General features: G+C 40.6%; 1 protein-coding gene across 1 annotated transcript; it reads right to left on the bottom strand.

Annotated features, from left to right (window-relative positions):
* Positions 1-105: 105 nt before the first annotated feature.
* Positions 106-17,036, bottom strand: RAB32 (RAB32, member RAS oncogene family). Its single transcript, XM_017669813.3, has 3 exons — positions 16,632-17,036; positions 2,894-3,171; positions 106-692 (listed from the first exon to the last, which is right to left on the bottom strand). The coding sequence occupies exons 1-3, from the start codon at positions 16,879-16,881 to the stop codon at positions 543-545; spliced, it is 678 nt and encodes a 225-aa protein (XP_017525302.2). The 5' UTR covers positions 16,882-17,036; the 3' UTR covers positions 106-542.
* Between the last annotated feature and the right edge of the window lie 348 nt (positions 17,037-17,384).

Below are 17,384 nucleotides of genomic sequence, written 5' to 3'. Positions count from 1 at the left end.
TCTGAGTAGGAAAAAAATATTGCTAAGTGGGAACTTCAGTCTCATGGCTAACAGAGTCCAAGAGCCTCCCTCCCAAGTGAGCATGGAATACAGAGACTCATAAAATTACCATTAAGATGGCAGATAAGGTTTTATTGGGACTCTAGTGCTTGCACTAAAAGTTACAACTTGGAAATCTGATCAAATCCTGAGGAACTGTCATTTAAAAAGCTTAAACAGGATGTAAACACTCTCCTGGACAGCAATGCAGCCACAGCGAATGCCCAAGTGGTCCCACATTGAGCCGTGGTGCCACCAGCAGCGTCACCCCACTGAAGGCCCCATGCTACGCAGGCCCCCAGCACGCTGACACTGCCATTTTTTTAAAGGCGAAAGATTTATACGATCTGGAAACAAAAACAGCTAGAGTCTTCATTTTAAGGTGCAGTCCTGGGAATAGTCAGAGGATCACATATGCCACCTTAATCCTCTCTCAGGAATTGGCTCCCAGTGGAGCAACAGTGTTAGGCTGCCTTCCGCGCGCTGGAAAAGGAGAGGCCATGTCAGCAACACTGGGATTTATTCTCTGCTGTCAAGATTTCCTTATCCAGTTTAATTCTGTCCGCATCGTTTTCTTCATTAGGAATGCTTTGGTGGTTTGAAAGAATGTTCTCCACTAGGAACCGGGCTGCTTCATCTATATTTATGTTATCCTATAATGGAGAAATCAGGAGTAAGCAGAATTAATTGGAAGAAAAGCATTAGAGTATTAATAGGAACTAGGAAAATCCATCAGAGGGAGAACCATAAGTACACTGGCCACCACCAGTACTAATGTGCTTGTTTGGCAGAATTGGCAAAAGTGATGTGTCCTTCTAAGTGTATGAGGAGATAAACTTTCATAAAGTCACGTCTGTCAGGCTTTTTCACTGAGAAGTTACTATTTTCCCTTTGTACTTAGAAAGTAAAAATATGTAAATATCCTGTTTTTCACCAAAATTTTCCCCATTAAGTTTGGCACCAACTAATTCTTCCCTAAGCCAAATATTACTGTGATGTTTAATGGTGACTTTCTACTTCCATCATTCTACATTTATTTGCTGGAATTCTTTTAATAAAAGCTTTCTTTTCTCCTACGTTTATTCATTTGTTTATTCATACTATGGATTATTATTTTATCTATGGATTAAATCCACTATAGTTTTTTTGCTTTTGCTCAAACTGTCTTGGATTTTTGGAACTCCTATAAGAAGGCTCCTGTGTCTTTTTTGACATGTCTCAATCACTTCGTGTTTCCTTAGTTTTTGGCACCACAGATTATCCCAGGCACAACGTCACTTTCCCTGTCTGACCAAGTCCTGGAATCAGTCATTCTCTAGGGAACCCTGGTTCTTTTTATGGGACATAGTATTTAAACACCAAATTCTGGGAACTAGATAAACTCATTAGTTCTGTGGTGTCATTGTTTCAAAGCCTTCTCAGTGGACAGAGCTAATAAATATGTGTATATATCATGAACATATCAATTCATCAATATCTATTTCTGTTTATCTGTTTATACATATCTGTATATGTGTGTGTGTGTCTACACACACACACATATACACACACATGAACACAGAAATATACACATATGTACAACCTTAAATTCATACTGATCTCTCCAATTCCAATCTTATACCATGAAATTCATTCTAGTTTTCTCCCTTATTTATCATAACCTTTCTCAGACAGTTAGAAATCTACAAGGCCTGTACCATTTATTTAGGTACCTTTTCCAGCATCAACACAAGCTTATTTTCCTCAACTCCCTCAGCAAATATTAACTTTAATTAAATTATTGGTCTTTTTTTTTTTTTGCCTTATTTCTCCAAATTGCCAACTTACTCCCTGGTTACTTTTAGTTTTATCAGAAACCCACCCTGAAAGTGGCACATTATTTGGTACACAAGCTTTTTTTCCTCAACTCCCTCAACTCTAGCTAGACTTCCAAACCACTCGCATAAATGCATTTAAATATTTAAAGGGATATAAAATCATATATATAAAATCTCTACAGAAGGCATACTAAAAGCTGGAACTGTGTTAAGCTTGTACCAAACTTACAGTTTCGAGTTTGTCATCACAGAATTTATCGAGCATTTCTGCATTCTTACATAACTCTAATCGTTATCTGACCTCTATTGTGAAACTGCCAATGCAAACAACCGCCTTTCCCAAATATTTTGTGTTTGTGATTTTTCCCCTTACGTTCTTCTGTATCTAGACTGTTAAGATTTTCAACAGCCAACTTAAGTGTGTTTGTTTTTCTACAAAAACATCTTATTTGGCTTCCCATTATGGATAAAGCATTCTCACTCTACAATTCATGAAAAAGCAAGTCACACATGTTGATATCCTCTTTTGTGCAAATTCTTGCATACACAGTTGACTTGAATCTCTTCCAACATGATCAGAATACACCTTCTCTCTGGTATTTTCAGTGCCTTTGTTAGTTTTGCATGTGAGCTACATCTTCACCAGGCACATCTATGCCTATATATATTCTGTTAAGCCTTTTATAAAAATAGAAAATGCTTGTGCTTCACAATATACCTCATCCTCCATAAACTCCAGCCACAGGAGCAGTGCTTCACCTAAAGACTCAAACTCACAGAAAGTGTCATTTGTTCTTTGCTCTATTACTCATTTTTTAAAAATGTAAAATCAGCCCTTCCATTTAACTTCCCATTAGCCCATTTTGAAAGCATCCCAACTACAACTAAAAGAAGCTGTAACATATTTATGGTATGCCTCACTTTTTCCTAGACTTCCAAAACACTCGCATAAATTCATTTAAATATTTTAAAGTTACAGCTCAGATTTCCAAGTTAACAGCACGGCAGGGCAGATACAAATGCAAAGCAGATCTCACCCTTGCGGAGGTTTCAAACCATCCACTGAAGCCATGTTCCCTGCAGAACTGGTCCATCTGGGAGGGACTCTGGCCACTGTCCTTCTTCTGGTCACATTTGTTAGCTAAGAGGACAGCAGGAATGGGGCTGCCATTTGGAAGGTGGACTTTGCTGTCCAGGTCGGTCTTCCATTTCAGGATAGCCTCGAACGTGGAGCCTCGTGATAAGTCAAAGACGACAAAGGCGCCAACAGCCTCCCTGTAGTACACTCGCGTCATGTTGCCAAACCGCTCCTGCCCTGGAGATACACGTAAAGAGATGAAGAACTCACATGTCAAACAGAGGCTCTACGTATATATGAACCCTCTGACCCTAGGAATAGTGGCATAAACAGATCTCCCATTCCACAGCAAATGACCCAGGGAATGAAGGACACATAGACCACAACCCACAAGGCAGAAGAGGCTGATCATGTGGTCTGAGCACACAGTGAGCTAGATTTATGTTCTGTGTGTACAGTGCATGCTCCGTGAACAAGAAGATGACAGTGCCTGAAGCTACAGAGCCTGTCTTCTCCCTCCCCAACTCCACTTGGCCTAAGAGAAGAGGGACTGAGGGGAGAAAGCAGGTTGGGTGTGGGGGAAGAGACAAGAATAGAAGAAAATGAAGTTTGCAGGAAGATGATAAGTGTAGTGCGTAAAATGCTAGTCAAAAAGATTAGGAGTGGACATGAGATAAAGGAGCACATGTCCTTAACTCTTCTTTTCCTTCCCATCTCTAGCCTTTACCCACTTCTGACTCAACATGCAAAGGTGCTCCCTCCAAAGCAGAGGCATGCAAACCTTCTATTGTAGAACAGAAAGCAGGATAACTGGTTGTGTTATTAAAGGGGATCAACTGCAGAGATCTTTAATATCACTGTACTTTTAAAATTACCTAACATGTTAAATACTTTAGGAAAAATCTGCTTAACACGCCATACAGGACTTTGCAAAGCATTCTCTTACTCTCAGATATTGGACTATTTGTTGACATAGGAAGGACCCACATCCCACCTGAAAGATGCAAATCCATGCAAAGAGCTGCTTGGCTAGGATGATTGCACTGTTACTAAAGAAGAGAGGATTTGAACCCAGGTCTTCTGACTTCTACATACCTATAGAAATGGGATTCAAGCCATTCTGAACTATCGTACAGTTGTCTTGACTTCTAAGGCTTATGTCTTCAGTCTGTCAAGTTACTGACTAGAGTACTTAGGAAACATGAGTGGCAATCAATGCAAATCTAAGATTATTATCTCTGACCAATGATAAAAATACTGACTGGAAACTTTCCTGTTAAAACACATGATGAAAAACATACTTTATCTACATTTTACTGGTACTAACAAATGCAAAGCTACCCACCAAATATTCTATCTCCTTCAAATTCTACTATGCCATCATACAGTTTTAGATGTTGTTTAGTGGAATAGTCAAAGAAGAATACAATAAGAGTCAAGTTTAAAAGGATAAACCTGAAGTTCATTTGATTTGAGACAGCTCCCCATTTGGGCCCACCTGAAGCTGTATGACAATAGTCCAGATGTCTGAATTTTATTTTAACAAATGGTAAAATGAAACCCTATTATCATGTTCACATTTTATTGGTAATGTAAATCTGACCAGCCAACTATAAGCTTATTTGATCATAATGCTGACATTTATAAAAAGTTAACATTGTGCTACTTTCCATAAGCATATACTTAGTAATCATACACAGCGTGTTCATAGAGGAGATACTAACTGTTCAAAGTCGGTATCACCATTCTGTAAAAAGACTGCATACATGCATTAAAGTGGTTGACTCCAAGCTTAACCACAGAGCAAACACTGCCAATGATTTCCATTTTTATGAATTTTAATATTAAATATGAAATGACTATAGCAGCAAGGGAAATTTGCTTCATTAAGGTAGTCTATATTACAAGACTATTACATAGTTATCACACAGTATTTTTCCAGACTACCCCTTTAATTTATATAAGAAGACAGGGAGCCAAACTAGTTATAGAAATCCAGATGATATAAACAGCTCTTAAGCTTTAGTGAAAGTTTGTTTACTGAATCATCTATAAATCCCTAAAAACATTTCTTTCCAACAATTACACAAAGTCATACTCAAATTTGCACTCATAAACTTTATGGTAAAATATAAGAAAACCAAAAATCTATATTACAAAGAATCTTCAAGGAAGACCCTGTGGCTTAGAAATATCAATTGATTTCCCTAGGTTCCACAGTTAGGATTAAAAACTCTCTGATAGTGTTGACATCAGAGAGTGTGCTTCCTAACAACCATACTGTATAGCAACTTAAAATACTGCCAATGACACTACTGAGCAAATGATACGGAAAAGTACAAACTGGAGAAAAAAATGCTAATCCTATGTCTGATAAAGGACTTGTACCCAGAATATATAAAGAATTCTCAAAACTCCAAAGTAAGGAGATAGAAAATTCAGTTAATAAAGTAAGCAAAACATTGCAATAGACACCTTAACAAAAAATGGATATGGTAACAAGCAGAGGAAAAGATGCTTGACATCATTGACCATCGAGGAAATGCAAATTTAAACTACTATGAGCTGTCCCTTCATGCCCACAAGAATGGCTAATATGAAAAAGTCTGACTACATCAAGTGTTGGTAAAGATGTGGAACAGTTGAAGCTCTCATACATGCTGGTAAGGATAAGAATTTAAAATAGTACAACTACTTTGGGAAACAATTTGATAGTTTCTTTAAAATTTAAACATACACCTAACATACAACCAACACATTCTACTTGTAGGTATTTGCCCAAACAAAATGAAAGCACATCTCTATACAAAGTCATGTGCATGAGTGCTCACAGCTGCTTTATTTTTAAAAAGCTAGAAGCCACCCAAATGTCTTTCCACATAGCAATGAATAAACTATGGTATATCTATAAAAAGGAATATAACTCAACAACTGAATGGAAAGGAACAAATTATGGATACAGGTAGCAACATGGTATGAATCTCAAAATAATTATGCTGAGTGAAAGAAACCAAACTGCAGAGGAAATAGGTAATACCATCTGAGCATATTTATATCAAAATTTTTAAAAGGACTATAGTGATACACTAAGAGGAAGCACATCAATGATGGCCTTGGAAAAGGCAGGGAGATGGACTAAAAAGGGGCAGGAGGAAATACTTTCAGGTGATGGAAATGTTTGCAATCTTGATTATAGTGATGTTTCACTAGTGTGTATACATGTCAAAACTTACCAAATTGTACATTTGTTTTATGCCAACTGTACCTCAACAAAGCTATAAAAAAATAACACCCACTTTAGGCAGTTGCTGAGAGGATATAATGTAAAATGTTTGCCTAGGAATTTTTTAGGAAGAGTTCAGCAAACTACAATTCACGAAGTCAGCTAAATGAAGTTTTACTGGAACACACATTCAGGTATTGTCCATGTATGTGTTCATTCTATAATGTCAGAATTGTATAGCTGCAACAGAGAGTGAATGACCCATGAAACCTAAAGTACTTGTTATCAGGACTTTTACAGAAAGTTTGATGATTTCTGTTCTGAGATCAGAAAGAGTCTAAACCTTGTACTGGAAGTGGTATATAGAAATTCATGGAGTCTAAACCTTGTACTGGAAGTGGTATATAGAAATTCATGGAAGTACATATTTAAAGTTCATCTGTCACTTAGGATATTTTAGGTCTCTGTGTTATAACTTTAATATTATAATGCTTTTTCTAATTATGCAATCACTGAATCCAGACAGCAATGGAATTCACATGTAAATGACCCAGCATCAAAAGGTTAAGTCCATGCATTTAGGGAAATAGCTTATTTTCCAAAGAATAGTAAAATACACATATTTTACTGAGTTCATAGTCTTTTTATAAACAACTCTGAGGTGACCCCTTAGAGCTCCTGAGGTATTCCTGAACTGGTAAAAACAAGTAAAAAGCAAAAATTTATAAAACACATGAAGGTTAATTAGGGAGTGGAGAAGGATCTGATGAATTCATTTAAAATTATAATCATCATAAAATGAAAGAGCTGTTATCCAAAAAACCTAACAAAGTGAAATCTAGATTGACTATTATTTCAAAGGCTCAAATACATAGACATGCTAAGCTCTTTTGGTTGTTAAGATGGAAAGTAAACTTTGCTCCTGGAGTAAGAGTTGCACCCTATACTTTTGTTGTGATTTCTCCCTGTGTATTTTTAGCTATTTCCTTATTACTGCCTAAAACAAAGCATTCCAGTGGAAAACAAACTAATGCTCATGAACATTCCATTCTCCACTTCTAAATGCATAGCTGATCACACTTTAGCCCCAACTAAACTGGGAGTGGCCATGGATGAATCTTGGCCAAAGAAATGGGAACAAACAGAAAGTGTCCAAGGGAACTAGAATCCCTTGACTGCCAGTGTTCTTGTCCTGCTGCAGTAAGGCTGGAACCCTAGCTTTAAGGTCAGAGTACCATGAGATGGTTGAGCTTCTGTTGGCCTAGGTCTTCATATGGCTCCTCGCATCCTCCACCACCACCCAAACCTTTGCCCTCCACTATGGACAGGTAGAAAGAGTACTGAATAATTACTGAATCACTGAGATTTAAGGAATAATTACTGAATCACTGAGATTTTTAATGTTGTTGGAACCTCAACATAACTTACTCTATCCTGATTGATACAATTCCCAAATATCTTTTTGCCTCTTATATCCAGATCTGATCTCAACTAAAAAATACATACTAGGTTCTTTCTATGTACCAGGCACTGTACTAGACACTGGTGAAACTAATGAAACAGTGAATATGATTTCCTCTCCTAAGTAGCTCACACTCTATTTAAGGAAACAGACAAATTGATACCATGATGTGTTAGGTGTAATCAAAGATACAAAGAGCATATTATGGAAGCTGATGTGAGATCTTTCTGGAAGATCCATTATATAGGAAATGCCATTCAAATGCTTACTTGTCATGAAAATATAGTATCTTCCTAAGTTGTCTTTACTCCTTTATTTTCATACCGTGACTTTCAGGCTGGATGCAGCAGTGCACACAGCCCAGGGGCAGTCGGCCTAGTCACAGCCACATTCACCACCCAGACTAAACTGGCTTCACGCACTCAGCTTCTAGATGCAACTTCACCAGTGCTGAGTCATCCCTCTGAAGTGCTTAATTCAACGAATTCCCTTTTCACAGCCCATCAGGGGTCAGACCTTCCTAGGTTTAAAAAAGGCCCAAGGATCAAACTAATGGAAAGACATTCACATTTAAATTAGAATTGCACTAGAATTCTATAGAATCTTAGAATTTGTTCTTTAAATTTTAGACAGGAAATATAAAGAACACTCTTTGGAAAATAGCCAATCAACTAAGTACAGTCCAAGAAAACTATTATTCTGGAATTCCACTTTTCACAAAGACATAAATCACCAGAAATACCTGCCAATGCTGAAAGCTCCTGGGGTCGTGCCCATGACAGGCAAGGAACAGGGAAAGAAAAAGCGTGCGGCTATTAAACACAAAGACAGCTGCTGAAGGTTCATTTCATATGTGTGTGTGCATGTGTGTGTGCAGTTAAAGCTTACAACAATATGGCAATTCAGCAGAACCTGGGAGATCTTCCTAAGCCACCTCATCTTCTCTCACCAGTGCTGTAGTCATTTCTTACTGGAGGGGGAGGAGCTACTTTCATGCTTTCCTGACAAAACTCTTCAATGGACAATATTATAACTGGAAGATGACAACCCACATCATATAGTCCAAGAGGCTACAATTTGTATCCACATAGGTTTTGCTATTTTTAGGGCATCAAGTTAATAACTCCTGCCTTATCAAGCCATTAGAAACTTGCCCAGCATTACACTTTAATATGTAACACACTAAAATTATAGGCAATGCGGTAAGTACATTTCTTAAAGAACTACTATAATACTAACCCATGAAGCAATGTAACTAAAAACAGACCATACTGCTAGTTGCCCATTCCTTCCTTTCCCACCACCGGCTGGCACAATTTTCTGTACAATGAATGGTTGTATTACCCTCAAATAAAATAAGTTTGAAAGTTAATGCATTGAATTAGCACCATCTGAGTTTGGATTTGATATGTACTAAAGTGCATAGTTAAGTACTGTACTGTACTAAGAAAAAAACGGAGTCACATGATTTTACACAATTCTGTTCATGTGACTGGTTTTCCTTTTTAACATATATAGGATGAGAGGGAGAAACTATAACATAACAATGAAACCTCTGGAGTCAGAAATATCTGGACCCATGCTCTAGCACTGCAGGTTATAGGTGCATGGACCTTCAGAAATGTATTTCCACTTGGAAAAGTAAGCATTATAGGGAAAGACAGGCAAAGCTGCTATTTAGATCATGTCATTTTGCTCATTCCACCACCCTTGAGATTGAGATTAAACTTGCCAAGCAAAAGAGTAACAAAACTGAATACAAAAGAAAAGAAAAATATCTAAAAGGAAAATACAGCGTTTTTGAGATGGTAGCATCAGTGTCCTCAGAATCACCTAATCCCAGACACACGCTAATTCACACTCCAGGTTTTTCTTTTCACTAACTTGCAATGACCAAGCTTCTGTGGTATTTCTGAAAGGCCTGTCTTACCCAACTATTTACTCTTCTGTGGTGACTGTAAAATCAAGAGCTGACTAATCAATTCCAAAGAAGGAGTAAAATCAAAGTATCTTTTTGATTTGTGTACAAAGTCATAATAGTTTTTAAAGTTTAAGATACTGGTTTTTACTTTAACTAACTTATTCAACAAAAGCAAGACAGGTACCATCTCTGTCTTATAAATGCTGTCTCTCCATATGCTGCCCTCAGGGAGAGGCTCCTGAGAGTCACACAGATAAGGAGGTGGTGACATGAAACTGGGAGGAACTTACGGGTCATGGGAGGTGAGTGTGAGGGAGCAGGCGGCTTTGTCCCATTACGTGGAGAACTCCTAGAGGAAGTGAGAGGATGGGTCTATCCATGCAGCGCAGCAAAAGTAAGGACAGAACCACTGTTCTCAATGTTAGTTAAATCAGATCACCCCTGGGCATGGGAACTGCAGATTTCTAGGCTCTGCCTATAGGAATTCTGACTCTGTAAGTATGGATGACTGCTAGTTGCCTAATCCAATATGCCTTCACAGAGTTTTATTTGGGGAAGCAGTATGTCTAATTAAAAAAAAAAAAAAAAAACTAGCCCTAGATTTCCGTGCTGCCCCTGCAGAAGGAGCGTACATTTGATTGGATATGGCTAAGTAATAGCTGATGGTGATGCGTCAGCTTCGTCCATGAGGACTTTACGGTTTTGCTCAACAGCCCTGCTCTGCTCAACCACAGACTTACTAGGTAAGAGACTTAAGTTCTCTCCTGTGAAACCACGATGTACAGGGATGTTTGCCGAATCTACTGATATGGCTGGTGCTATAGGATCTGCACTTGAGCACCACAGGTGAGTCCGATGAAGAAGGCTCTATATAATTACACTAAAAAAAAAACTATATATTTAGCAAGAAACAATCAAAAATCACTCTGGAAGATACTTTAGAAAAACATCTGGACAGAAGTGAGTAAAAAGAATGGGAAAGGAAAGAATGTAAGGTCCTTGTTAGAGACCAACAGAGATCCTGAGATGAAATCCCTGTTATCTGTTTATTTTTATGTGGTTTGCCTCTCTCAAAAGAAGAGTAAAGAAATTGCATGTCCCTTGCCTCTTCAGTTGCAAAGAGTGCAAAACAACTCTCTTGAAAGTATAACTGAATAGAATTCTAAGGCACCTTTTCCTTGATCTTTTATCTCACCCTCCAGAAATCTCCCCACATTTGTATGTCTACTTTTTCACCATCCAAGACAAGATCTCTACAACCATAATACACCTTAACTTGTCAACTTATTCCACTCTCTATTACTTAAGTGTTGAGTAAGTGTGAAATTCTCACTATTTTAAGGATGTGCTATTCTTGGGCTACAAATCTAAGGCCTTCAAAGTTTTCTTCTTTGCAAGTGCACTTTCTCTCACTTCTCAATCTATTTTAATAAGTGCCTAGAAATACGTATTAATCATGCTTTTTATTTTATGTATTTTATGATGCTTTGATATCTGGGGGACTTGTGGACCAGGGGAGGGACTGTCCCTACCAGGGTTAGCTAGTCTTTAGAGACAGCAAACAACTTGCTAAGAGCATATACAAGCCAGCCAATTCTGCGTCCACACCCGCCATCTGCCTCCTTTTGCAGGCTCCTGCAGTCCACAACACTGTCTTCCTGCCCTGAATCACCCCATGGCCTGATACTAGACAACCAGGGACCAGCCCTGTAGCCCAGAGTCCATGGAAATCTTTCCAACTATCCAATCCTAAGCTTCCTCAGCTTGCCTATGCTGTCTTGCCCATTCCTTCCTGTAAAAACCACAGTAAAGGCCTAGCCCATGCTTCACCCCTGCTCCTCCACCTCCTGACCCACCCTACTGTTTCCCCACATGGCCCTGCGTGGTGTGGCAGGATCCCTCTTCTTGGGAACTATGAGTAATACACTATTTTTTCAACAGCAATCCTCTCCTAATGTGTTGGCCTTGTCATTCCTCATAAAAAAAACCCTGGGTACATTTTAAAAGAGAGTAAGAACCACTGAAATTTCCATACCAAAAGCTTCAGAAACCTGGAAGGTCAGGATAATATATACATGATGGAAAAATCATGTATCTCCTTAAATACATTTAAAAGTAATACTGCATCTCTGGAATAATGCATGGCTACAGGTTTAATCGGTGCCACCACAGAGTAGGCCACACAGACATCTATAATTACTACCTTGCTTTCTGTAGTGTGCTCTTCAGCCATATGCCAATAAAACGGCTTTTTTATCTTCAGAAAAGTCCATATTTGGCTTTCAAAATGCACATGCACACACACATACACGCAAAATGATGGAGCCAATCAAAAACGGTCTACCTCGGGAGTACTGTGCTTCATAGGGAAGAGAAGTATAATATTTAGAAATTCTGGATTGATGGTAATTATTACAATGGGTATAAACATGAGTCATATCCTCTACTCTTGGGATGACCAGAACATTTGCAAATTTAGACAAGAGTTTATGATGCCAGGGGATCAAAGACCCCCTGTGCAGTTAAAAGCCTATTATTTTCATATCTCATATGATAGGTGAGATAGAGTCATGAGACCTATCTCTGTATAGTGTCATTGATTACCTGGGTTTTCTTGGTCAAGTTACTATACCTGTCTGTATTTAGACTGTGGGATCACTAAAAGCCTACAACTCAATTCCAGTAGTAGAATGATTAGGCAAATGGTTAGGAGCAAAGTTAAGCTTTAGGACTTCTTATCAGCCCTCCACTGTCTCTACCATGAACCTAAGTACCTTTCCTCTCCTGGGTGCTAACTGAGGAAAGTAAGAATGGTGACATAGTCAAAAACAGGAAAGGTGCCAGGTATATCATTACCAGGGGAATTTCCATGTGTGCTCACACAAATATGCTGTTATGCTGACTGTCCTGCCTGGGTAATTGTGAATGCACAGTACAGACCTGGACACCTCAAGGTATTTCAGGACTCAGGAATTGAGGAAGATATAAAGATATTAAATGGGACAGTAGGCTTTGCTTGTAAGTAAACAACTGAGACTGAGTAAGGCTGAGGATGGCAAGAGGCACAAGAGTCAAAACTTATTAATACACATTTAGAAAACCCCTTTAAGTGAGTTATTAAGTAATCGGCCACCAATAAGCCCCAGGAAAGTTACTGAAGTATTTGGTGTTTAGGACAGAGACTACAAAAAACTACACAGATGAATTCCTGAAAACATTGCTTCTTGAAATTTAGAAGAAACTTAGATACTGATAGACAAATTACTGTATCTATCTAACTGATATCTAACTGAAAGATACTTTGAAGATAAAGAGTCAGAAGTCATATTTCAGATTCTTGCAAAGGAAGGGTTATAGGAGAGTTATGAAAGAAGACGAGCCCACTAGGTATGGTAATGGCAATGTGCAAGATAGAGCAAAGAAAACAGGATCCATATCCTAATTTAGGAGGGCAATCAAAAAAATGAAAAGTGAATCTAACTACAGTTTTATAATTTATGTTCTCCAAGCGTGCATTTTATGGTTTGGTAAATAATATTTACATGAACTTCAGAGCAGATTGTTCCTGACTCTTTAGCTCAAAGGAGTGTTACTCAGATTTTTATTAAAAAAATTCTGGTTTTAAAAAGTGCAGGATGGCAGAATAGGTGACCCCTCAAAAATGCCACTCTGGTATAAGCATTATTTTGAACTAAAGGCAGTTGAAAAACAGTAGGTAGAAGAAGGGTGCTCTAATTTCCCCCCTTTTCTTCCTGAGAGCAACAGAAAAAAGTCCCATGTGAAAGATATCCTTCCTATGCCAGAAGGAAAGAAAGATTCGTATCACCAGAGATGGCGAGTCAAAGCCTCGAGAATCCTGTACACACAGACCTTGGCAAAATAAGTCTCTTCCTTTGGGCTCCCCATATATGTGAGTTAATTCTCCACAACTGCCTCTCTTTGTTCAACCTGGTATAAAAGCATTTCGGTTGTGCCACTTCTTTGGGTCTTCAAGACTGCCACTTCTTTGGGTCTTCAAGACTCCCACATCACACACAGAACTTTTATTCCATGCATTTCTCCTCTTAATCTGTTTATACCAATTTAATTCTCAAGCCCATCTGAAAACTCTAAGAGGGCAGAGATACAATTTTGCCTTCCCTGCCAAGGCAAATCACTTCAGTGAATACATGAAAACTAAATTATATTTTATCTGAATGAACAAATATGTTTTAAAAAAAGATTTAACCTAGACTAGCCATTCAACCTGCCTGGAAAATTCTGTAATTGGTAATAAGCTTATAATAAGTAGTAAGCCCAGTATTACTTCATCTACAATACATACTGAAAAGGAAGATCAAAGAAAGACATCTCTTGCAACATCTTAATTTATGCATGTATTAAACTCTCTTTAAAATCTTACTGAAGACTTCAATGGCTTAGTATATTTTAGTTGTGTGTTGAGCAGCAGTCTAAAAGCAGGCATGAAGAGACAGCAATTGCCTAACACAAAACATTCTATTAAACTGAATCTGTATTTTAAAGCTACGTTCATTTGATGCAGTAAGAAAGGATTCACAAGGCCTGTATCCAAGAGTCACTATGGTTCTCAATTTGAAGAGCTTAGCTTAAACTGCTCGACCCCATTTATAGAAAACACTTGGACAACTCCTGCCTGTCACACCAGCCAAAGCTTTCAAGTATAGATGCAACATAATTTATTACCTTTCTTTCCCCCTTTCCCATCTCTAAAGCAACAACAAAAAAAAAACAACCAGTCATAACACCACACCTTATGTGAGTCATGTCAAGTGGCTAGCTCTGCCTACTGTTTTGCAATCAAGGAATAGTTCTATCCTTTGAGAATTAAATGAGACAACTTTGTTACTGCATAAGGCAAATATGTTTAGCCACAAGGGAACTTTTTCGAGAGGCCTTTGGTTTGCCCTTATTATATCCTCACTACTTAATTCAAATGGTATGAGGCTGGGATTCACTAGCAGCTCAAATAGCTCCCAAACCTTAAGTTAAAGCCGTTATTTTTCTCAGTGTCCTTATGTGCTAAGACTCCATCTCTGAAAATCTCATTTATAAGATGAGCCTATTAACCTCCCATTACCCCATGCATTGATCTCTTATCTCATTTACTGATGGTGGGTACTTGCTGAGTGGCATCTAACATCCAGAACTCCCTGTTAGACACCTTAGAGTTCTATTTTCTTCATTGCAAAGCTCAAGCTTTGTACTTAGGCAAAAGTGCTAAGATAATCCATCTAGGCCAATGTGTACCAAAGTCTATTAAAGACTGACCAGGTCCCTTTCCTGGGGATATAGGTCTGTTTAAGAAGTATAAAAAAAGAAGAGGCCATACCCAGGAAAAAAAGGCTTACTCATTTTTTTGCATGCCAGGTCTCCAAATATAAGCATATTTCCTTCACTTAAAAACACAATTGTGCCATAAAAATCCTTTACTCATCTACAGTGGGACCAATTGTAATTTAAAAGCTAAATAACACACTGTTTTACAGGAAGAATAAGGCAAAGTCAACAACCCTTCTAGGCGGGGGTTTAAAATCATCTTCATAAAATCCACAGCTCCACTGAAGAGCCCAGGAGAGTGACTATCGCGAAGCAGGGCAACCTTTAGAATCCATGACTTGGACAAGAAGCAATATTACTACTGTTCATAGGCGTTCTGTGAAACAGCAGGAAGTGTTTCGAAAGAAGCCTCAAAAGACGACTTTTCAAACGAACTTTTGGTTTTCTGTAACCAAAAGGAAAAAAAAAAAAGCTGAGCCCAAAGCTGATTATTCCTCTTTCTCTGAGAGAGTGATATACATAAATTCATTCTTGTATCTGAGGTAGAGAAGTCTGTTCTTAAATAAATGCCACTAGTTATAATTCTTCAATACTTTCTCATATGCAATAAGCTGTTTATGAAAAGAGCACTACCTCACAAACAGACCTGTGTTCCCCCCGCCTCCCACCACTCTGCTACCAGATGGGTGACCGTTCCTTTTATGCAGCATGGCCATGTTTTATACTTCAGTTTATGCATCTGTAGGATGGACAGTCTCTTCAACCCTGAACATGCTCCCAAACAAATATCATCTATTGCAGACTGAGCTTCTTAAACACTGATAATGACTGAACAGGATCACTTTTTGTACCACTTCCATGTTCCATATTCCACTTTCATATTTAAACGTTACAAAAGTTAACATCTTTTTAAATGCCCACATTCCACCTACCACATCAATGAGAGTAGAAGTTTTCAGTATCAGAACAAGGAAATACATACCCCCTCAAAGAAGAGTATTGTGCCCCAAAATGGTAACTGAAAGCAAATGCCAGGGCAACGATTTCTGGGGTGGGAGCAGGGGGATGTTGATGCAGAAAAGGGGTCAGGAATAGGGCTAGGTGTTGGTTTAGGGAGAAAGAAGCCTAAGGCTTCAAGAGACCTTTTGTAATCCTCACCTGGGCAGCCTGTCCCAGGAATGAAAGCGTGTTTTAGGAAGAATGTTTTCCTTTAAAAAGGGTCTCAGATCCAAAGTGGATGATGAAAAACGTTCTGAAAATGAACCCGGTTTCTAGTCCAAGTTGTATCACTAACTAGGAGTGTCACCTTGGTAACTCATTCAACCACTCTGAACTAAAAGTTCTCATCCGTGAAGTGCTAAAGCCTGCCCTCTCCCCCTAACTCCTCCTGGGGTTAAAACTTCTTGAAAAGCCCCAAGGCTTTCTCACCTCTGCTCAGGTGAGAGAGGATGTTGGAGAAGGCCTTTTCATCTCTGGAAAATAAGAAGGCTTTCCCCTACTTCGCTGAGGCATCTAACCAGGGTTTTTTATTTATGCATTTATTTGCCATGTCCTACTTTTAAATTATTCAACTACTACCGCCCGTTCCACTGCTGTCCGCCTGACACGTCCCTTTCCATCTCCCTCTGCGACTGAGTCTCTCCCAAGGTGCACGGGCAGGTGAGTTCGGGCTGAGGACGCAGGAAGGGGACCCGGGGAGGGCGAGCGGCCCCGCTCCCAATGGCAGGGAACCCCGGGACCGCCCCTCCCCGGAATTTGCCGCCCGCGGGCCCGCGGCTCGGCCACCCGCTTACCCGCGATGTCCCACAGCTGCAGGCGCACCATCGTCTTGCTGTCCCAGCTGAGGACCTTGAGGGCGAAGTCCACCCCGATGGTGGCGCGGTAGTGCTGGGAGAAGAGCTGGTGGACGTAGCGCTTGATGATGCTGGTCTTGCCCACGCCGAGCTCGCCGATGACCAGCACCTTGAAGAGGTACTCGCGCGTCTCGGGCACCGCGGCGGCCTCCGCCCCCCGGCCCGCGGCCCCGGGGCCCCCGCCCGCCATGGGCGCCCTGCCTGCAAGCTGCGGCCCCCGCGGACCGTCGGGCCTCCCCGGGGCCGACCCGCCCTCCGCGCGGCGCCCGCCACCCCGCCCGGCCGTCACGGGACCCGGAACCGGCCAGCGCCGAGGCCCGCGCGGGGCGGGGAAAGCGCCGGGGCTGGCCCGGCGCGGGCGCACCCGACGGGGAGCCGCTTCCCACCGCCGCCCGCGCTCCGGCGGCCGCGGCGCTTCCTCTGCGGCCGTGCCCTCCTCGCCGGGCGGCGCGCGCGCCCGCCGCCCCCTGGCGGCCGCTGGGAGCAGCGGAAGCCCTGCGGTTCCGGATCAGCCTGCGAGGTGCTCAGGCCGCGCAGCCCGCTCGGGGTGGGGGGCCCGGAGCCGGGGTCCAGGAGCCGCCCCGGCCTGGAAGAGCAGGCCGCGGAGTCAGCCTTCCCCCCTGCTCTGCCCTGGGAGGCTTAACCCGTGGAGGTCAAAGCCTTGACCCCTAGGCCCACTGCAGGGGCGAGCTG

This window comes from Manis javanica, chromosome 13 (genome assembly GCF_040802235.1).
Source record: "Manis javanica isolate MJ-LG chromosome 13, MJ_LKY, whole genome shotgun sequence".
Classification (NCBI taxonomy): Eukaryota; Metazoa; Chordata; class Mammalia; order Pholidota; family Manidae; genus Manis; species Manis javanica.
The sequence above is the reverse complement of the archived record's forward strand: the minus strand, read 5'-3'. Positions and strand labels throughout refer to the sequence as shown.

Coding starts and splice junctions, on each gene's coding strand:
- RAB32 (XM_017669813.3), bottom strand. CDS start 16,881: ATGGCGGGCGGGGGCCCCGGGGCCGCGGGCCGGGGGGCGGAGGCCGCC. Junction 3,172..16,631: donor GCAGCTGTGGGACATCGCGG/GTAAGCGGGTGG, acceptor GTGTATCTCCAG/GGCAGGAGCGGTTTGGCAAC. Junction 693..2,893: donor GGTTTGAAACCTCCGCAAGG/GTGAGATCTGCT, acceptor TCTCCATTATAG/GATAACATAAATATAGATGA.